The sequence below is a fragment of the Syngnathus typhle genome, linkage group LG8 (genome assembly GCF_033458585.1).
Source record: "Syngnathus typhle isolate RoL2023-S1 ecotype Sweden linkage group LG8, RoL_Styp_1.0, whole genome shotgun sequence".
NCBI classification, from domain to species: domain Eukaryota; kingdom Metazoa; phylum Chordata; class Actinopteri; order Syngnathiformes; family Syngnathidae; genus Syngnathus; species Syngnathus typhle.
Window position 1 is genome coordinate 1,553,681 of NC_083745.1, and position 23,176 is coordinate 1,576,856.

The following is a 23,176-nucleotide window of genomic DNA, read 5'->3' on the forward strand; positions in this document are numbered from 1 at the left end:
GAACGACTTATGGATTAAATATGTTTGGGTGAACGTTGGTCTTAATTCTTCCTAGTTTCTCATGAGGCAACACAGTTTAGAACTAACTGGATGTCCTTTTATTCCACCAACAGGTATTTTGTTCTGCACAAGCTCCCGCAGCTGAAGTTTCTGGACACCAGGAAAGTTACCATTAAAGAAGTGACTGAGGCTCAAGCGAGAGGAGCATTCATGAAGGTGCTCAAGCCCAAGTCGGACACTGTGAGTTTGGACTATTTCCTGTATACCATATTTTTTTTTAGACAGCTTGAATTTTCTCACACATAATCAGTGTACCTTATAATCACGATGTCAAATTGAAGTTGAATGAAGTTTGACTCGTTTGCTGAACTGGTTTGTTTTTCCCGAAGTAATGTGCCTTATCACCCAGTACGTCGTACATATAAAAAAAATAAAAATCCCAAAACAGACCTGTTCATCAAGACCGTGCCTCATAGTCCGACAAATACAGTATTTGTTTTTTCGGCGTCCACATGACATTTCTCCTCCATTGTTTTGCAATCTTCTTTCCCCTTCCCTAAACACTTGACTGTCAGTGTCCGATTAGAGAGGTCTTCTTGACCGTGCCCTCACTTAGAGAGTGTGTATCTGTGTGTGCAATGCTCGTATGCGTGTGTGTGTAACTGAGTGTGACCAGAGGCTGACCTGATTCCGTATGCATGAGCCCAGATCAAAGACGACGGGCGGCTGTCCGCTCGTGCTTGTGTCGGCGAGCGTGACATGGCTGGCGATTGGAGTGACAGCTCACGTACACGCCGCTCACCATGGCTTAATTACACCCCCCCCACACACACACACACATTGTTGTTTTGGGCCACACAGACTAATTAGAGCCGTGGATAAAAGTGACTTGAAACCCCCTCTTTCACTCTTCCTCGCCCTCTTCTGCCTCTTTGATAATGCAGCGCGAATGATCATGCCTCGCCTTGATTTGATCGCACGTAATTGTGAGGTCATGAAATATTTAGCTGCGCTTTGTCGTCTTAAGGTCTCAGGGGCTCTCTGCCGGTGAGCCCGGGAAGTAAAAAAAAAAAATGGATCGGCGGTAGGTGAATCAGAAGCTAGGAGGTTTCAAAGTGCACGGGAAATATTTTTCTTTCAGGCAGTCAGCGGGGACGGTGTCGTCTGTTGCCGTCACTACGCTTGCCTCTTGATATCTCATGAAACACCGAAATAATTTAACCTCCGTGTGGCGCGTTTGCCAGATGGAAGAAAGTGGAATGAAAACAGTGTTCATCCACTTTATATAAAGAGAAACCAGGGACCTCGACAGTGATTTTGGCAGCCCGGAGTCACTTTATGAGATTTTATTTACATAGCTTGTCAGCGCGGGAGAAATGTTTGGCTGGGAGACGAAAGCGGAGATAATTACTGATTCTAGATGACATGACGTGTGTGTCTTTGTGTCTTGGCGCCTTTGAACAAGCTGTATATGATTATTTATTCTTTATGCAAAGTAAAAGGTTACGGCTTTGATGAAGACGCATCGCCTTCCCACCGCACTCCCACTTTTTCCTTGCCGGGCCGGAATCTATTTTCAAAACGGCGTTCTCGCTGTTCCTCATTAGTCGAGCGTACGCCAAGCGTGGGGACGGGCGCCCCGTCTGGGCCGAGGGACGTGGGCGCAGCCTCACCGTTCGTCTCGAGCTAGATGAGATGTGATGTGTCAGATTTTTGCAGACTCCGTGAGCACCCCCCGCCTCTCTTTGTCCACATCATCGGCGTGATTTGCCAGCTCGCCGACGGTGCTGACGACCAATTAACAACGAGCGAGCCGGGAAGCGGCCTGCGACGAGGGCATAATTAGATACTTGTTTGCTTTTGCGCCTCTCCGAGCCGGATGCTTCTCATAGCCGTGCACCGTGTGTGCAATTTGCCTCATTACGGAGGATGGTAATTAGCTGTCTGGATTGCATTAAGTGGTGCGAGTGTTGAGAGAAATAGTGTAGACCAGCAGCACTGATGGGACTTAAAAGGTTTGTCCGTGCAAGGAGGAGCTGATGGCGCTTGGTTGTTTACTTGTAAACAAGTGCCCTCTCCTCCTCGTCTGAGGGCCTTCTAGTGACCTCTTTTAGCTACAAACTTGTCTGTATGTGACTGTGCATACTTTTCACAACTTAGATGAAGGCGGATTTACGGAATGTGACAAACTGCTGTGAATGTATTTCTCTAAGATCTTGTACGCAGCTATAATTGCATACAGACATACTGGTTAGGTGGTATGTTGCTTGGTTGGTTGGTTGGTTGGTTGGTTGGTTGGTTGCTTGGTTGGTTGCTTGGTTGGTTGCTTGGTTGGTTGCTTGGTTGGTTGCTTGGTCGGTTATAATTTGGTTGGTTGCTTGGTTGGTTGGTTGCTTGGTTGCTTGGTTGCTTGGTCGGTTGCTTGTTATTCAACCAGTCTGTTTTTTTGTGGATGATATGATAGCTACTAGTTTTGTAACCTAAAAAAGGCATCTGTCACGCTAATGCATCCTTACAAACTACAACTATAATATTTTTATATGTATTTAATTTTGCAGGCCTACCTAATGTTTTGTACAGTATAAATTAAAACATCAACCCAGCTGGTTGAAGACTCAATGCAGATGCCTTTTTCTTTTCAGTGGTTTCCAGTCACAGAACTTTTTCGAGATCCAGTAAATCATGTTGGCTTGGATTGTGGCCAGAATTTGAACTCCTCTTCTTTTTACAAGTAACGCTGTGGCATTTGGCGTTGAGTGGAACCGCATGCTAATGAAAAAGTTTGCTTGTCACGGTGTGATTTTACAGTGTACTGTGCTTGCAGTGGAACTGATGAGTAAAGCAAACATTGTAATTCTTCTCAATTGTATTCAGTTTTTCCGCTCACAAGCCAATGAGCAGGTTAGCGTGTTTGTTATTCATTGCAATGTTCGCACAGTAAATTAAACTTTTTTGCATACTCAGTAAGTATTTGATTTCTCAGATCAGCAACAACAGTATATATTGATCTTTTAGGAAAAAGTCTGAACAATAGCCTTTTTAATTATAATTGCTTTAAATGACGTTGGGTTGGGTTGTATTGCCCTTCTGAAAGAAATTAAGAAGTAAAAGCAAAACAAAACTCATGCAATAGCCTTTTTAATTATAATTGCTTTAAATGACGTTGGGTTGGGTTGTATTGCCCTTCTGAAAGAAATTAAGAAGTAAAAGCAAAACAAAACTCATGCTCATGTAAACAAAAAAAGACCTATAGAGGACAATTGAAGTGTTTTCCAAAAACCACAACATTAAGCTGACTCAGGCTGGAAAAGCCTTCAGCTATATTTTGGGAAATTGGGCGTGTTGGAATGCCATAATGTGATAATTCCAGATGAGGTCTTAGAGGTCATGGCGATAAACCACATGGAGCTCTTTGGACTCTGCTTTCGGAAAATACGTGTGCTGCTTTTTGGCTCCATTCCTCCGACCTCACTTTGCCCGGGGCGCGCTTGCTTGCGACCAGCAGTGTCTGCTCAAACACGGACTTGCTTTCTGCTTTCAGAACCCTCAAAAAAAAAAAGTTAAAAAAGAATGCACGGCATACTAAACGAGAACATTGACTCCTGACTTAATGTTTCGCTGAGTAAAATAAGGTCAGGGATAACGTCAGCAGGTTTCAAACTCTCCTCGGACGTCCCTTCAAATTTCCCCGACTTGATTTCCTAGTACACATTTTTCCTCCTGACATCCGTCTTCTGCGTATAATGTAAAACAGACTTTGCGGGTGGTTTGAGCCAGCGCCCGGGTCCCACGAGGCATGGCGCGCACAGGGTAACGCTTCTTCACGGGAATCGACATTGACAGAGCCAGGAAAGTCCTCAAAGTAGATTTCTTCATCCCCCCCCCCCCCCCCTACTATAGACACTAACTCGTTTTACAGCAGACAGCAGCTCATATTAAGTTTGAATGAAAGGAAGTCCGTCCAAATTTACAATCGACTGCTCGGTTGTAGACTCATAATTGTGCATTATGGGATACATGATTGTGGGTTATTTCGCAATGCAGCTTGGGGGGAGCATTTTGGTCTGAGTTGGCAGCGTGGCTTCTTTTTTTTCAAATGGCTGTAAAACGTAGTTGTCACATCCAGCTCTGCTACTCAAGAGTTATGACTTCTCCAAAGTTCTCAAACATAACAAACGGCCTGTAATATGGTGCTTTGTGAATGTGCCTCTGGTGCCTTGACTAAATCATTGGACTGAACAAATGTGTCCTCCGGGAGAGAATATGCTTCTCAGGAAATACAGTGTAACCCAAAGGATGCTGGTAGAGGCCAGCTTATTTGCTCTCCGATTTTAGCCGTGCACCATGGCGAGTCTTTACAGACGCCTGATTTGTTACCATCCTTATGGTTAATGATATCCCCAACCAGGATGTGCACGGTAGATTGAGAAAAGACAGAGCTGTAGTCTCAGCTATGTCCGTAATGTTTCTGTCAACAATGTTAGCTCGTATAGTCTCAACACGGTCAGGAAATGAAGGCAAAATGAATCTTACTTCTTGGAAAGTATAATCAAAGAGCAATGTTAAATCTGGACACTGCTGTCAAAATGAGCTGCAGTAGAAATAAGAACTTAAAACAAACATTAAGACAGCAAAAAATGTTGTAAAAGAAACAGGCTATGCTAGAAGTTACAAAAGTAAACAGTTGGATAAGGAACTGATAAGTAATATTAGACTTGACCGTACACATTTTTGCACAGCTACAGAGACGGACGGATGGAGTAGGATTAGTTGGCAGGAATTTTCCTCCTAATCTTTTTGTTAACTGCTTTTATTTTGCTTCATGGTGATTTATTTGAATATTAGGAAAAAGTGAACTGGTCACTATGATTTTAATCTTTATTCTGTGGAATTATTGGAAGCTATTTACACACATTATTGGCTATGCTAACATGGAAGTTCCGCAGACTAACAAAATTAGCATTGCAGTAGGTCCCCATAGATTATGTCAAATATTCTATTGTAGCAAGACTAACTTTTATTTTCAGTTTATTTCACTGACATGGAAGTAAAAAAAAAAAACATAGTACCGTAGTTTTCGGACTATAACTCACGTTTTTTTTCATAGATTGGGTGGGTGGGGGGTTGACTTATACTCAGGAGCGACTTATATACATATATATGTTTTTTTTCACTTTTTTGGACATTTTATGGCTGGTGCGACTTATACTCCGGTGCGACTTATAGTCTGAAAATTACGGTAATTCAAATAAATTGTTTTCCCCCAATTATTGTCCCCCCCCCACTTGCTCATCTTCCTTTACACTCTTTTCCCAGTTGACAGTGTTTCATAATGTCTTTTAATGACGTCACATTTCATAGCAGCACATCTGCGTATAATTGCTTTAATTCTCCCCTTGCTTGAACTTGCGCTGTCCAAACTTGTCTGTCGGTATGAACCGATGAAGCTTTCTGGGATCAGTGGTGAAACCTCTTCTGAGACAAGCGGGACAGTCCAGTTGCGATCGATGGAAATGTTCACCAGCAATCACTTGGACAGATTTAGTTTGTTGCGTGGTCAAACTTGATAAATCCAAGCAATCTTTGCAGTGTTGGTTCTCTCGGGTGTGCGCCTGCGCGTGTTTCTGAATTGTTTCATAACTTCTCCCATAAAGTCAATGTTTGGACCGGCTCGGCAGGAGGTCACAGCGGGGTCACAGGCAAGGAAAACAACAGCAATTAGAGGGAGTGACTCACCCAGTCCACATAAATCATCGGAGCACATGTATAATAAACACTCAGTAAAACTTTTTAAAGCACAATTAATTTGAAGTAATAGCGCCCAGATTGATTTATGGCTCCTCTTCAAAGGCTGCAGACGCGGGGTTGCATGACCCGGCGTGTCACGAGCAACTCCCCGCCAGCGAAAATGATAGATGAACTATTCCTTTTTGGCTCAGCTCAGAGCAGGAAAACAAACAAGCCTTCCGAAGGACTTTGAGGAGACGTTGAAGTGGCTGCATTGCATTAAGTGATTTTCCTCTCCTTCTGCTGACATCCACTTTGAAGAGGAAACGCCTCTGTGGTGAAGTATCTGCTGTTGTGATGTCTCTCATGTGTTGTGGTCCACTCCGAAGCTTGTCTGAAAACAGGCCAAGGTTGTCCGCTCGTTATGAAACATTCCCCCCTCGTTTTCAAAAATGTAATAGCCATCCCAATCTCGTCTGATGACATGATTTATTTTTCTAATCTGAAAAATGGAAGGTTAGTTAAGTGTTGTATCTGTTTAATGTGGACATTGGCAAAGCCTTTGCTTTGGTTTCTCTCTGCAGGGAGAGAAACTCTGCTGACGTCGAAGAAAAGTGCAAGAAAATATTTGCGTGGAAATGAACGCACTAGTAAAAAAAAGCGGAGACCTTGTGATTAAAAAAAACAATAATCATAATAAATCAATTCAAAGATTGATGATCATTGAGAATTTTACTCTGCATGTAATTTGATCAGTGGAATGTTATGTAAGATATCATTTTGAGGCAGCGGAGGTCAAAGTAGTTTGACTACTTGGAACATTAGGCAACAGGTAACATTAGTTTGCTGCCCGGGTGGAAATTCAAATAATGTACAAGAGGCAACAAGAGAGCAGTATTTTTCCAAAGTCGTTTTTGCAGCGGCTCATTTCCACTGGAGCACAACTCCACCTTTCGGGCTGCAGTTTGACATCTCTTCCATGACGCCTCTATTCTCTATCAGCTATTAAATTCCACAGCGTCCCAACGTGTTGGCCTATCAGCCTGATCAGAGCTAATCCACCCCGATGGTCTCCTCGGTGACAGAAAGATGCTGCTCGTCTAATGAGAGACAGCTGGCTTTAATGTTGGCGTCTCTCCTTCGCCACGTTGCTAAGCATTAAACCAAAACTTTCCATCAATTGCCATCTCCTCTGATGATGTTGACGTTAATCAGCTCAGCGCTCGCTCTACTTTGAACTCCACTGTCATGAAGCTTTGCTTTAGATTCTTATCAGATAATTCAAGTAAAGCTCTTGTTGTTGTTTATAGAATCCAGATGCCGCTGTGCTATTTACTAGTTAGCGCTTAGTCTCCCATATTTAGGGATTCATGATCCCGATAAACTATGAAATTAAACAAATCCCAAAGACTAAGTTGATTCGTTTGTGTTGCCCCCACAATAGCAAAGATGTTCCACTTCAGTTTTTGTCTGCTGCTCATTAATGATGTCTTTCGGCAACTTTTACGGCGTCCGTCGCAAAGTCTCTGGGCTTAAAGTTTGTGCTTCCACAGGCCGTCTTTGTGGTTTTGGGAGCTTGTCACACATGTCAAACACTGGCTAGAAAGTGAGAAAAAGGGATATTGTTTCCAGCCACTTTCTCCCTGACATCTGCCACTCCGCCGAAATGATAAATTCTTGCCTCATTAGGCGTGGGTGTGGGATTACAGGCTGACAACACATTAATCACCGGGCTGGGTGGCAGGCGCCCGGCTCCGGCTACACCATTGTTAAGCAAACTTTTCTAATGTGTCACTCTCCTCCCTGACATACCATAATCAATCATCCTGATTGACAGAGCTGATAGATTACACTATTTATGCTTTGTGTAATGAAAGCTAGCGTTTCCACCTACTGTCGATGATAGGCCGCGGCGTCCGGCCGAATGGGGGCGAGTACAAAAAGAGAAAGAACAGCTTTGTGGACTTTGAAAGAGACAAGAGTGGCAAAAGCAGGGGGGTGGTGTTAGGACACCGCTGGTCTGCATTGTGTTTGGTGTGCGGTGAAGCCGGTTGTCACGTCAACAGCGCGCTATTGTCATCTTTCCCAGCGATGGCTGGCAGGTAAAACTTGGCTTTGTGTGTCACCGCATCATGTTTCCCCTGTGACCTTGTCGCCGAGGTGAGGTTTTGTTCCACGGACCACTTTTGAAAGATTTACACGTGTAGAACAAGTAAATGACTATATACTGTATGTGCGGCATGTCAATAATTCTTGAGCACATCGCTCGACAACAACGGCCCACCTCCGGCTCTGCGTTCCTTTGCATGGGAACCCGTGGATGAAATGTCACACTGCGTGATAAGGTTGTTGTTCCCCTTTGTTCATTTTTAGACGTCTGTCTGTCTTCGTCTGGAATTAGAGATGATCTTGGAGGCGAGAGCTTGAAATGAGAGTCTTGAAGGACGTGAACCAAAACAAAAACACTTTGTCATGTTTTGACAGCAAGTCTATCTGAAACTACGGTTATGAGGTCGTGTTGTCGAGAAATTAGCCAACGAGAGCTGGGTCATTTAGCCCGCCTCGAAGATGCTGTCGCAGATAGCTCGCGGGAGGCCGCATCCCCGACCTGACATTGCGGCGTGTATAATGCAAAATGCGGTGACACGCTCAATAGGTTCTGTCAGGTGCAGGATTGAATTCTCTGCCTACTGCGTCTCCGTTTGGAGCACGCTGGTCAATTATTTCTGAAGCTGTCAGCGCGTGGGAAGACACTGTTATTTAGTACGTGTTAACTTGGCATCATTAAGACGCTGGGCTGACAGAGAAGAGCGCACCTGAATGTTATTTATTTAGATTCGCCGACAGGGGTAACCTTCATAGGCGTTGACCTCTCCCTGTTTTGCGTTTTGTGAGAACTCCCCCCCCACGGTCCATTAACAAGAGAAGCTGTCGAGACAGCGGGGAATCAAATGGACAAGAGTCGTCTAATCTGGCACGCTAATGTGCAAGAGGAGCCATTTGTTTGGACAGATTGCTTTGACTGCTCTGCGCTGGAGAGAAATGTCAAATTACCATAGATCTATGCCTTTGTCCTTAGAGTTTGTTTCATTCTGTCTTCTGCAGTACTAACAAGCAGACTCTAAGAGAATCAGGATGAAAGATTTTAGATGCTTCTTACATATCCAGAAGCTGTAGTCAGAAGACATCTAGGGCAGACGGCCATTGGTAATTTAGTAGCTTTCTTGATTGACTGATGGGCAGTTTATGGTGTAGTCAACTGCAATATTGCCCCTGTGATGACCCGGATAGGATAAGCAGTATAGAAAATGGAAAGGTGGGTGTGTGTGGATGAATCAATAGAGAGCAAATCAGGGCGCTGCAGATTCATGTTGGAATTCTATTGGAAAGAGGCCTAAGTCTGATCTAAGAATATCTCTAGAATATTGACCCGAAAATTGGAATTTGCTCCAGCCTTTCAAAACAAAAGTGCTCTTGACAAGACACTGGGAACCCAAAACTTGTACCAAAATATCATCCACAGGTTGTTGGAGTTGAAGGTTCAAGACCATCTTGGCGGTGTTGTGGATGTCTCCAGCAACTAAATCAGCAACCAAAATAGTGGTTAGCTCATCTGCCTCAAATTTCTGACCTGGTCTGGTTTATAACTCAGCATTGACCTTCCTCTGTGAAGTTGACATTTTTCTGGCTTCATCCCGCATGTTCGGCTAATTGAAGAATTGAAGGCATTTTAAAGGAGCCAATTGTTGTCTACGTGTGCCTTCCTGGCGACTGGTCCAGGGTGCACCCTTCTTCTCACCCAAAGTTACCTGAGATAGGATCTAGCTAAATCAACCCCATTAGCTTTAAGATACTGTAGGCCCTCCCAGAGTAAGATGCTTCTGATGGCAAGAAGAAAACGGTCCTCCTGAAACAGCACCTGCAAGCAACCGTAAATGTGATGAACGTGAAACCTGATCACTTGAAGCCACAGCGTGACCTCCAGCGCGGCAGGATTAGGTGATTGGGATGTGACAGCTGCTGTAACAACATCTCTCCATTTATCTCTTCCCGCTCTCTGTGTGTCATTCTTTCTCCTCGCTTCTGTCTGACTGTCTCTTTCCTCTCAACAAGTCCGACTTCTGTATAATGAATGTCCCCGAGGGCGATCGGTGGGTCAGGCGAAGGGGGTACGCGGTGTTGACACAGGTAGACTTGACACCTCCACATGCGGGCGATAGCTAAGGAGAAAACAATGATGAGCATGCTGAGGTTGGAGGCAAAGATGAGAAGAATACTTAGAGTTGAAGGAAGTCAGCGACCTTTCCAGTGCCGAGACAAGAAGGATGTTACCCTGCTGGATTAACCAGTCAAATGTACTCCATTATGGGTTTAACCTGTCTCAAGTGTCACATGTGAGTGACAGAAGGATAAAGCTTCAATGATGGCCGCATGACAGGCCCCGGGAATTGACTTTGTGGTATTAGTTGAACCCTTTACCGTGCAAAAATGCAATACATGGGATTCCTGAGATGTCGAACACAAAGAGGCATAGTTACAGTGAGATAAGGATCAAGGCAGGATTTCTGGTAGCAATGTCAGTGCTCAGAAGATCTTGTTCTCATGTGTATTGATCAAAATGTTTATGTGGACTTCTCTTATTATTATTTTTTTTATTTCATATCTTTTTTTCTATACCACAACATTGATTTTTTCGGCCATACGTTCAAAACAGGCACGAGGGGTTTCAATAAAAACATCCCATTTTAAACTGATTTTATTCTACCTAACCTGGATCACTAGTTTCAAAATAAACTTCCTGTAGCCTATAAGGGCTTCTATGTAAATAGCCAATTTCAAACTTTCTTCCTGGTATCTTCTCGTTCCGAGTTCTGTCAAAATAAATCAAACACATATTGATGTGTTTTCTCAATATTAGGTTGAATATGTCGTCTTGAATGTGTGGTCACTTCCTGTGTTGTGCTGTTCTTTTCAATTCATCTTTTCCTCCCTCTACAGCCTACGCTTCACATAATATGCGGAGTGTCCCCCAGTTGGTGTTTCACAAACAATTTGAGCCCCTTTTCCCAGCCATCCCTGGCTGAATAGCCACTCATCCTTGTTTTCTCCTGGTAAAGAGGCATTTTTCTTTCCCTCTCAACTTCTGAATAGAGACAGCAGAGAATGAGGGAAGCCTCGTGATGAGCGGGGGTCGATGGGAGAATGGCGCTTGGGCTAAAGAGGAAATTAAGCTGAAACACAGGAGGACAGAGGGACATTCTTGTTGAGCGGCGGACGCGTTCAGAAGAGCGAGGGCTGCCAAGGGTGTAGTCGAGGTCATTGGCGGGGCAGAAGGTTCAAGTGACACTCAAACAGCATTCTTCTTTCATTCACTGGGGTGTTGGAAAGGACTGTGAAAGGTTGGCAGAGGCCTGTAGGGCACATGCGGGCACTGAAGTGGGCAGAGACATTCAAATGAATTCCTTCGTGTGAGCGGTCGCAGTGATCAGTCTATTTAAAAAAAAAAAAAAAAAAAAAAAAAAAAGAGCTTTTACTGTCAAACTGTTATCAAAGGAGTTACTCTAACCCCGGACAATTTCATTTTGATGCTATTTGCAGTTGGCTTTAACTTACATGCTGACAGATTTGTCTTCCCAGAATAAGTCTGACTTCTTTGCACGCTTGTAGAAACGACGGAGAGCCACCGAGGTGTGCAGGTCTGTAATAAGACATCCTGCAATGTGAGTCACGATTAGCAAGACATATTCCGTTTCAAGGAAAACTTCTCCGGGCCACGCGGAACAAAGGTTTGTCATTTCATTGGAAACTCAAGACGACAAAATCATCTTCTGTGGTGGTAGGTGGCACAGCAAAGACATCCTGACAGACAATTGATCTCTTATTTCCTTTAATATTGCTTTTCTATTCTCTTTATGCGCGCTTTTAACAAACAAATCCCAAAGGTACGGAAAACGTGCACCTTGCAACACCAACCCATTGTCTCATTCTGTACAAATGATTCATCTCGCTTAATTCGACCACCCGCGGCTTAGACATTTAAGATGCTATAATAATAAGCATCCCAAGGGATCGCCTGATGCGTAAGGCCGATTGGTGGTGACAATAACTCACTCAGTTCTCGGGAGGTAAACCCCCTTCCCTAGTAAGGGACTTTTCGTGCCAGCAATGATTCAGAATGTGCTAATAAATGTGGTAGCATGTTATGGTCAAATATCTCTGGAGAGGTTTTCAAGACCATCAAGTGAATCAACCGCTAAATCATCAGTGATCAAGCTAGGACGTGCTTGCAGTCCAGCAGGTCAGAAGGTAGAAGACAACTCGAGTGACAATCCTTTCATGAGATCTACCCTTGTCATCATGTTTCTCTCAACCATCTTCTCTTCAAGTGTCCTCTGTGATGCATGCTGTTCTCTCCTGGCACCTGTCTGCCTATTTCTTGTGGCTCACCATCCCGTCTTCTTCGCAGTGGGGTGGAAGTGTTTGTTTTGGCGGGGAGGGAGGGAGGGAGGAATACCCCGGCCACCTCTTGTCTTTCAGCTCATCACACGGAACATGACAGGCTTCCTTCTCTTTGGTGCGGGAGATCTTTCTCACGCGCCCACGGGGAGTCAACGTTTTCGTCTTCTGTCTCATTTTCTTGAACTTCAGGTGGAGACAGAAGATCAATATTGTCTTTGTGAGCGGACACTACCTTGCGCTTCGGTGTTGTTGTTTGAAGTCAGTTAATATTGGCTCGTCAGTTCGAAAAGGGATATTTTTTTTTTTTGGTTTCACCTATTTTTGCTATTGTTTGTATGGACATTTTGAATCTTGAATGTACATGTTTAGGAGTTCCATGGGTTACCAGGTTACAAATGAATGAACTCGTATTTCTTTTACAACCAACTTCTGGTTACAATTTTTCTGTGATATTGTGCAGTTTTCCTCAGACCTTGAAATTTTAGGCACTAACAAAGAATAAAACATATTGAAAGATCATTGTTTATTTTTTCCAAAGAAGTATTTTGACCTAAGGGCTTGGAATTAGTTCTTATTTCATTGAAATTATTTTTTAAAAAAAAATGATGCGAGCCTTAAGCCAAACGCTGCACGTTTTGTTTCTAGAACGAATCCTTTATGGAGGATTGTCAATACAAATTTTCATCGTGGGCGGGCCTTTTCTGACTGCCTGTCAGTCTATTCCCAAAATCTAAAATGTAGCCTTTTTGATTTTTGTGCACCTGCCTACTAAAGTAGCCTGACTAAAATGTTCAGTACGCACCCCCATTATCTTTTTTCCTAATGTATGCAACTTTCTTCTGTTTCTAGCAGCCTGGGAGCTGCGACTGAATCAGCTGTTTACACAGTCGAATAATGACACACTCGACTCCGACGTGTACGAGAGCCGCCTTGCGTAGCGGCAAACATTTTATATTATGCCCAGAAAAGCCTCACTCTCCTAAAGAGAGGACCGTGCCTTCGGGGGCCACGTCAGTTACCTGCTGACACGCAGCCTCGTGATTGATGAGATGCCGGCGGCGCTCGAGTAGACTTTGTCAGCCGCTCATAATTTATACATCTTATCTCAATCACAAGAAAAGACGGCGTGCCGCGCTAGATGAAAACGCCAGGGTTGTTTAGGAAGTTGCTAGATGCTAGCTGCGACACTATGCGTCAGCTCCCTCACCTGATCCTTCCCTGTCCAAAGCAAGTCCAGTCTGTCAGTCAGATGCTCTCTCTCTCTCATGTTTCCCTTTTTGTGTCTCCATTTCACCATTGTAGTGATTCCCTTTCTGTGCTCTTCCTCTCATGTCACCTTATCTGCTAGCACGTACTTGATGCAAGTGCAGAGCGATGTCAGGGTGGAGGTCGACCTTGAATTTCAGAATAGTTCACTCCAAGGAGTGTGGAAAAGTAATAATGGGATTCCAAGGGTGGCCGAAACAGCAAATGACTTTTTTATTTTTTTATTTATGTATCTATTTATTTATCTTTCTTTTATTTACACTGGGGTTAGAGTTCCACATAGCAATGACTGGACATTCTGCTTTTTGTTCACTGCTCATGCAGTGGACCTTAATGTCAATCGTTACAGCAAGAAAAGCACATTTTTTTCAATTATGATTGTTAGGTAGCTTAGATAGAAGAACTTCATTTGCCACATTTTGATTCCATTTGCAATACTAATGTTATTTACATCCAAGGTTATTAATAACCTTCCTTATGATCAAACTTTTGAGTCCAACCCAGAGTAAAGTTTCGAGTTCATTAACAGTGTAACTTAGCAAACATCAATATGTTGTTTGTAAGTTCAGTTTCAGTTCAAACGTGAAAAAGAACAATCCCAGCAATCCCCCATTGTGCTTGTATGTAGTAAAAGAAGTCGACTTCCAAGATGTAATATTGCCTCTCTGAATTTAAAAATAAAGTTTCGCAACCCTCAGAACGCCACCTTACTCCCATGTAATTGTCTTTTAGCAAGCTTTGTTCTCTCAAATGTTTTAACGTGCCAAGTTAGCGGCAGTAGCAAGAAAACAACTTTGATTCGGTAACCCTTAGCCACTATTGATCTTGCCTGCTAGATAAAAGAGTGCTCCCTCTTGAAATCATGCATTTTTCATGGCGCTATCAATGGCCGCCTTTACATTTGGCATCCCACTTGGCTTAAAGCTATACTCACACATGCTGTCTGGTTTGCTCTATTGATTCTTGAGGGTTTGCTTGCTTGGATAGCGGAGATGTCAGTCCCTTGGTATCATTTTACCGCCTTTGATCAGCCTGATTGCTGTAAACAGCCTCAAAGAATGAGGCTGTTTGTGTGTTTCGGCGGAGACAAGGATTTGGGCTTTGTGTTAACAAAAATATAGACGTATATACAAACGTTGTCGTTGTTTTTCAGACGTACATAACGTGGAATATTATCTTTCTCTTTGAAAAGTGTTTGGCATTGATGCTTGTCAAGTGTTAACCAACACTTTGGGCCAAGGACAGACAAATGAGAGACTCCTTCTCTCTAATAGAACCTCAACATGTGAAAAATATAGTGCGGGAAGCAGGAAGAACTCCTCAAAGATGTGACCATCAGCATCCCAGTTGGGTGGCTTGGCAGCTTCCATCCTGCCATGGTGTAATTGGAGAGAAAACATATATGGGAGTAAATAACCCCCTGTCAGGGACATTAAAAGGAGATGTTGTGACAACTAAGAGCCTTGCCTGCTGAGGACGGCAAAGTGCAGGGGCGAAGAATAAGACCCATCAAACAGAAAGGGAAAAAAAACACGCCCGGAAAAAACGTGAGTCCAAATATTCAAGGTAATTGTTGACCAGTGGCGGAATAGAGTGGCCCTGTTTGTTTGTCAAAGTTTGCTTTGAGTGGAGCAAAAAAAAAAAAAAAAGATGTCTCAACTGTTGTCACTGCTGTTTTCCACTGCTATTGCTTTTGCTATTTAATGTCTGCTTCCAAGCGTATAATTTCAAAATAGTAAAGCTAACATTAACGTGATGAAAAAGAGGGCTGAATATGTTTCTGTCAAAACTCAGACTGCAATAAGCATGCTCATAAAAAGATGAGATGTTAGCGTGCTGTTTGACTTTGATTTACTGAGATCATTTCATATTGTGGCTTATGGACAAATAATTGATTGATTTATTGATTGGTTGGTTGATTGATTGATTGATTGATTGATTGATTGATTGATTGATTGATTGATTGATTGATTGATTGATTGATTGATTGATTGATTGATGGGAGGGAGGGAGGTAGGGAGGGAGGGACGATCGATTTATTGATTGGGTTCACTCGATCAATGGCGTGCTTGTTGATTAATCAATAATAGGTGAACCAAAAATAATTTACTTAATAAGTAAAATAACTTGAAAGTAAACTTCCACCGAATTTGTACTTTTTAATTCATCAAAGCCTAAATATTGACTATGATTGACTACTTTGTAGTTATTGATTGATTGATTGTACGTCCATCCTTTTTTTTTTTTCCGTTGTAATATCAAATGACTGGAACATGCATTGTGGTATCAATTGTGGTCGTCTATGACTTTTTGTATGACCTATCCCCCAATCATCTACACAACAGTGTGATGACCCTGCTGACCTTGCCATTCAAGTGAGAGTGTCAAAATGTTAATTTGCAACACATCACTCCAAGGTTAAATAAAGTCTTCACATGCTGTCGGTCAAAATTCCATAATTCATTGAGTTGGCATGTTCCCACCCAGCTTCACGGACGGACGGACGGGGGCTTGTCTTGTTGCATTTTGTTGACTTTTTCGGTGTGCAGGCAGCCTTTGTTTCAAAGGCAAGATTGCCGCTTTGGCTTGGTGGCCCTTGCTCATTAATCATCAGTCAGACTATTTAGACTGCAGCCGCCAAAGCCACCACCTCGTCTTGCCGTCGGCTTTTGTCGCCGTGGCACCGCGCTTTGTGGTGAGAGCACGCCTAATTATTAACTGGTACGATGACAGCCGGCCGGGGCTGTTGCGACAACATGGCTGCCTGGTGGCCTGCAGACACCCTTGCACAAAACAATGCACTTTTTCATCGATTCACATTAAACGTTTCTTTTGAAACATTTCTTGAATAAAAGCCTTACTTTATTTTAAAAGTAATTTTTACTTATTGTCAGAAAGCTGACAGTTGTATTCAAATGATCGTAAAATCACATGTTTCGTTTCTTTATTGAATACTCGGACTTGTCTTTAGGCAGGGCTGGATTGGTCATCTGTCAGAGAGGTCAGATACCCGGTGGGTCGGCATCTTTTGGGGCTGATGTTTAATTCTATTCATTCTATTATACTTCTATCATTTATATGAATTGATTATATAATAATTACTCTTACGTTATCATTATATTATCATCATTTTAGTATTACAAGTAAAATGAAGAAATGACTTCATCAATTTTGTCACCTTGTTATGTTTCCTTCATTCTTGTGCTTTTGTAAACATGGCGTTTTGGGAATCGAGTACCGTGCAATGTTTTCTTCAAAACATTCTCTGAAATGTTGGCTATTGCGACATTCTAAAACATAGTTATTTTGTGTGAAAAGTGTTTTATGAAACGCTCCTAAAATGTTGTGTTTTTTCCCCCTCGGGGGCCGCCACAAGCACACCATTGGATTTGCATAAACTAGTGTGTTTAAAGTAACTATTTGTCTGGCAAATTATGGCAGTAAACACACAGACTTGTGTATGCATGCTATTATGCTGTGATTGGATTTTTGAAACATTTTCTCATACAATTGTTGACAGTGCTTTCTAATATTTTCCCCTCAAAAAAAAAAAAAAAAACACTCCTGTAATCCACTGGCTCATTATCAATCATACTGGAAACGGATATCAAACCCGCATGAATAATTGAATCACTTCCTGCTTTGCTACAGGATTCCGATGAAGATCGAGATGGTGATGGGCTTGAAGCGTCCAATGTGTGCTGTATATAATTTTCAACGGTACAGGGGGAAGAAAAGAATTAGTTGAAGCCTCCGGGGAGAGTGACAGCCTTTGTTATTTGTCTTCTGACTCTAGCAGACAGCTATCAAGAAGAAAGAGAAGTCGGCTTGCACCGCCGAGAGAAGAAAATATTTGAGTCAACCCTCCCTTCCCCTGTTTTCCCCCAAAAGCTCCAGACCCCCCCAATAAAAAAGAAAAGGATCGAGTTGCTGTCACTGTCAGCGAGCAAACATAAACTTTTCTGGCACCTAATAAATAGGCAGTGTGGCATTGTTCTCAAAGCCAGACAGGTGTGTCTGCCTCACTGATGATGGATTCCATTATTCTGTATGGAAAGCCTGTTGGCTCTCTTGTCATATGTTGTCACACATCTCTCTCCGGTGAGAGCCGCGCTTGAAAGATGGCCAAAAGTAATTACACAGGCGCTTCCCTGACGCTGCCGCCATGTGCTTTCTCCCACTCGTCACCACTAAAGGCAAAGGAAAAGAAAGGGGGGGGTGAGAAAGAGGGGGGTGTTGTTACCCACAGCTATATTTCACCGAGGACTGCAGAAATGTCACTGCTCTGCCGCCGCAGCTCCTGACGTCGCTCTCCTCGTGTTGATTGCTAGCTCATTAACCCGTCAGCTTTATTTTTCCAGGTTTTGGGAAAAGGGCCCCGGGCGCTTTTAGTCGTCACTGATCCGGTTGCGCGGCGATGACATTATTTGCACCTGAATGGCAGCGACATCAACATCTCCTTGTAAACGTATCAAACGAGAGACAGCGTCGCCTTTGTTCCCCTCGCAAGCCCACTTGGCTCGCCGACAGGCCGCTGATTGATATTATCATCGTCATTGTCGGTAAATAGTGCCGCGGCAGATAACCAATGGGCTTCCTCTCGTCGCTGAAGAGCTCATTTATCTTTCCGCGCCTCGGCCCCGCCATATGCCCAAATTGGCACCGGAAGTGGGCTCTCGTTTCAGACTTTAATCCTCCTCTCTGTCTCGTTTGGTCTCCGTCGCTCCGCTTCTTCTCGTTGAGAGTGAGTGAGACTTAAGTGAGAGGAAAGATAGAGCTTAAGTCACTTGTAATATGTTGGAGCAACTCTTGATTAGATCCTGTCAGGCTGAAGTCTCCTCGTGTCGCTCCCACTTTCCGTCTAGCCCGTTCTTGGAACGACGCTTTCACCGTGAACACGCTGCCACTTCATTAGGGATGCCTGCACAGTCCAATGACAGCCAATGGATCAAGGATAGATTTCGAAATATAGAAGATCATGGAAATAGAAAAATCTAGTTCTTACTTCTTTTCTAACTCAGGTGTCTTCAAGGTGTACGTTCTTTCCTTGCGCCATATCTTCCTGAAAGTTTTCAAACTTTACCACCCTAACATTGCACCTTTTGTCAGCGAGATATAACGTGATCCCCCGGATTGTCTAATTGCCGTTCATGTATGGCCCATCTCCCATTTCTTTCTTTGAGTAGGTCACGCATTCAAGTGAGTTTCCGCGGAAGACAATAAGCCGTTGTGCTGCGGGTACAGTGGTCACCGGGGGTCTTTGAAACATCATATTGAAAAGGTTAAACACTGACATGGAACAAGGCAAACATGCTGGGTACACAACCTCTAGTGAGCAGCAACAAACGATGGCATTTGCGGGGGAAAAGAAGAAGGTAGTCAGAAAAGACTCATTATTCCTATTGTAATTTTAGGCAAAAGAGCTAAAGGGGGTCTGCTAACAAGCTAAAATCGTTGACTTTTATCCGTTTTTCGGAAGAACAAAACTTCATCTAGATCAGTCAACAAAGCAAAAATGCAATAAGCCTAAACAAACATTCCAACCAGTTGCAGCTTTGCTAGCATCAGCTGGCTACGCTTGCTAATACCGTTATGTTATGAGACGTATGACTTTTTGACAGAGTGAAACAACTACAGCAGTCTTTTGGAAATGGAACAAAAACAAACATTTTCTTCACTTTGTTCAACTCTAATGACCTTCTAGAAGAGCAAAACTTAATAAGCAGCAAATAAACGACTGGCTTCAACAGACCTCTCTGTTCTGTGCTCTGATTGGTCCGTCTGTGTTTCGGGGGTTTCCTATTTCTCCTCCCGAGCCCTGGTAGCCTTGTAGCCTTCACCTTTGTGTCAGCAGACAGCACTGATATCCTCCGAGCTGGCGACAGATACAGAGAATTCGGGGTTTGTCCTCAGCCATGGCCTCGTCTTCCTCCATGTGGACAGACATGCATGACACTTTTTGCCTCCATGATAAAAAAGCTTTGGCATGTAGGCAGAATGAAAGAGGGTTGTCTTTCACTAGCAATTAGGGGAGAAAATAAAGATGATGAAGTGTGGAGCACAAAAGGAAGCTTGAGATCACAGGGCTGTGATGAAAGGGGATTAGAAGTGCAGGATTCGGTGGAGATAGTAAGGGGAACTTTTGCAGCAGTGTTTTTTGTTAAGCTACGTTTAGCACGATCACCATTTTTGTTTTAGTAGGTTTCCACTAGCTCCTGCCTTCTTTGCTATCTTGACACATCACGTAATTGACATACTGACATAATTGATCTCAACGAGAAATGGTTGTTTCGAAAGTTAACCAACTTTGAGGTACTGTTGTAAGACTCTTCTGACACGGTGCAAGTTAGCCTTTCATTAAATATTGAAAAAGTAGCAAACAGCTGTAGGCAGTTACAATGTAAATGGTTATTGGGTTAAACAATACAATGATTTGGCTGAAATAAAATCGTTTGAGAAAAAAAAACCACTTGCTTAGGCCTTCGGGGTCTGAGGACGACTGACATTTATTGGTGCAAACGTCATACGATATCCCCTTTGTCCATTTTTGTATTCTCTGTTGATTTTTCTTACTCTCTCTGTCATGACAGCCATAACCAAAGGCGTTTTGTGTTCCGCTAGCCCACATGTTTGTCCCATTCTTGTAAATGTGATATCTTTCTTTGTAAAAATCTCGGGGGGCGTAATTGTTTTCATTTTTTTTTTACATGATGTGGCCCAAGCATCCACTTAAAGTCAAGAGTGAAGTGATTAGAATCTGGTTGTAAGTTTAAAGGTCATAACATAACGTAACGGGTCAAGAAATACATATGGAGATAATTGTCGTAAACCTAACATTGTTAAACATGCTGTTTGGCGAAATACCTTTAACAGAGAATGTGATCAAAGTTCAAATCATCCTAAAGTGTGAAGTTTTTTTTGTCAGGCTGCAACACAATTATTATATTTGTTTTGCCACCAACTGCACACAATTTGCCGGGATACTAATTCTGTCACCTTGTCTTCTTCTAGCCGCTCTAGATACATCATTTTGAGACATTTTCATCTTTCATCTACAGTATGTAACAATATAAACCATCTCTCGAGTTTCAACAAATCGAACGGGCTCTTTTAATTTTCCGGCTGTCGGATCCAGCCAAGCTTTTACTCGTTTGTCCTCAAACTGGCTGTCTTGGCCGTCCTACTGGGCCTGAGAGATTGATGGACATTTGTTTCGTTTCTCTCCTCTCAGGATAAACCAAGGGGCAAATAGAGAACCATTCCTCCTGACTGCCCATTGCGCAACAGTGAGCGCTTGTCAGGGTTGGGTCTGGTCCAGGGCCTGCTAATGGTGCTGTCTGTCTCTGCCTCCATCTTTGAAACATTCAACTTAAATTAAGTAGCCAGTTAAAAAACAGGGGCTTGGTAACGTTCTCAAAGATTTCTATGCAAAATAATTGGGAATGATGGAAAAACATATTTAATTGCAGCTTTTAGTTTGACAGGTTTCTAATTTGGTGATTTGGTGTGGCCATCAATTTTGAGATTTTGTGTCGGCTGTTGTGCATTTATTTGACTTGTTTGTGTTGTTTGACAAGACTAAGTGGTGTTTCAAAGTTGGGTTTCAGGTAAGGATTAGTGTCCAGTGGCAGTATTTGCCTTGTTGCTATCAAATAGACCCGTTCCAACATCACAGTAGTAAATCCCTCGTAGCATTTTCTCCTTTGTTATTGTCAAAACACATTTGTCACATCAGTGTGCAATTTGGCACCTCAGTAACTGTCCAGGCCCATTCAAAGTGTCAGGGGAAACGCTACACACACACACACACACACACTTACTGGCAATGAGCGGCTTAGCAAAAGGAGCGATGCAGGGAGAGTTCAAGCCAGCACTGTAAGCTTTTACAGGATGTCAGAAAACGGGCTTAATTGAAAATGATTAGGGCCCTTGCAAAAGCCGATCCAGTCGGGGTTTGAGGGAAGAAAGCGCAATTGTCCCACATAATCCCGCCTGCCGCTGTTCTTTCATCTGGATGAAGAGATCAAAAAAGAAGGGATTTGTTAGGGCCAGACCTCCCTGTGCCGCGGATCAGCTCCTCTCTTCACTGCACTTCCTCTCCCTCATTCTGATTGTTGCTTTATTTTGAACCCAAACAGCCGATGCGTGTTTTTGAACGAATGCATATTGTGTTGCGAAAATGTGTATCGTGATGAGGCCTCTAATAAGAATTCAATCTGGTTTATTCTGAAAGATTCGAATTTCAAACTCTAGCTTTAAAGCAAGGTACCAGTTTGAAAGTGGGTTATAGTGCAATTGGCAAAGAGAGGATGATGTTGTCGTTAGCACTGTTTATTCACATTAGCATTTTGTATTCTCAGACATCCAAATTCATTTCATCCTCTTGATTTGTGCCAAACCTGAAATACCGACATCAAGTCCAAATTGACATTTAAAAGATTACATTGAATTGAACTTATGACATTTAGACATCACAAGTTCTGGTTCAGACATCCTCCAGAAGAACGACAACACGAGTGTGGAAGCTTGTCTGCAATGAAAGCTAGAGGGGCTAACACACACACATGACACACACACCCTGAGGAATCAGCTGTGAGCTGAAGGGATCAGCGTTAGGAGGGGGGGCGCATGCTGCCCTTCTGCCCTCTCTTTGAAGTGAGGCACAGCCGTATGTAGAGACCCCAGAGAGGGGCACGTTGTTCCCCCCCCCCCACACACACACACCGATAGGCTGGCTGAGGGCACCGTGAATAGGCCTTTATCTTCTTCACCCGCACAATTGCGAGTTTGTTCCGAGCGAGCGCCAGTGCTGACGGCCATGAAAGCCATACTTTTGACTTTGATTATTTTCTGATCTCAAACGGCCCCGTTCAAGTTCCTCACTGTTGGAGCTCCAGCGAACTGCCAGGGTCTGTGTTACCTTTTGAGTCTCGTGTTTAAGGTCGCGGATGATGGATGGATGAAGAGGGATGCGGTTTGTTTGTCTTGAGCTTGACCCGTAAGACGGAAGAGAAGCAGATGGATTCCGCCACAGCCCTGTCAGCTTGTTGCTCTAATCCGTCAGGTTCCCGTAAACACGCACAGGGACCCTTCCCAGCATCAGCTGCGATGATGGTGTGAGGTCCCGTCCCGTCCGGGCCACTCTTGGGCTTCGCTCTGTCCTCGGGGGGGGATGTTTGGCGTGAGATAAGGCTGTGTTTGAAGAGGAGCTCCAGATGCTGGTATATTCCAGGTTGTCTTGTCGTGGCGCGAGATAAAGCCTCAGAGAAGCTGCTGTCGCCAGGCCCTATACCACACGCAGACGCGGAGAAGATAAATGATGACACGAGGCATTCGACCCTCACGGTGACATGCTTTGACTGACTTATCGATTCCGCGTGGACATTCAAAGCTCGAGGTCGATAGTTATGTGTTTTTGTAATCTCGTCGGACAATTTATAGAGGTCTTTGGAATCGGTCGGTCTTTTGCTGCTCTCGCTAATGCCCTGTGGAACGGCAAAACATGCAGCCAGCAAGTGGACAGAGCAGAGAGAATGGAAAAAAAACATGGAGTCTTGAGGTTAGCCTAGCTATAGCTTTTAAAAGGATTCATACCATGGGGGGAAAAGAAAACTTCATCATAGAGATACTCTTCAACACATGCCAACATGATGACACGTTTATCACTTTATGACATCTTTACACAGCACGGCATACGCCATTTGAGCCCAAGTAAAGCCAACAG

General features: G+C 43.4%; 1 protein-coding gene across 1 annotated transcript in view; it reads left to right on the top strand.

The window, feature by feature from the left end:
* Positions 1 to 23,176, top strand: part of lrmda (leucine rich melanocyte differentiation associated) — a 170,758-nt gene that overhangs the window by 117,197 nt on the left and 30,385 nt on the right. Inside the window, exon 5 of the mRNA XM_061284817.1 lies at positions 114 to 240. Within this exon, the coding sequence (XP_061140801.1) occupies positions 114 to 240 (127 nt within the window). The remainder of the gene's footprint in view (positions 1 to 113; positions 241 to 23,176) is intronic.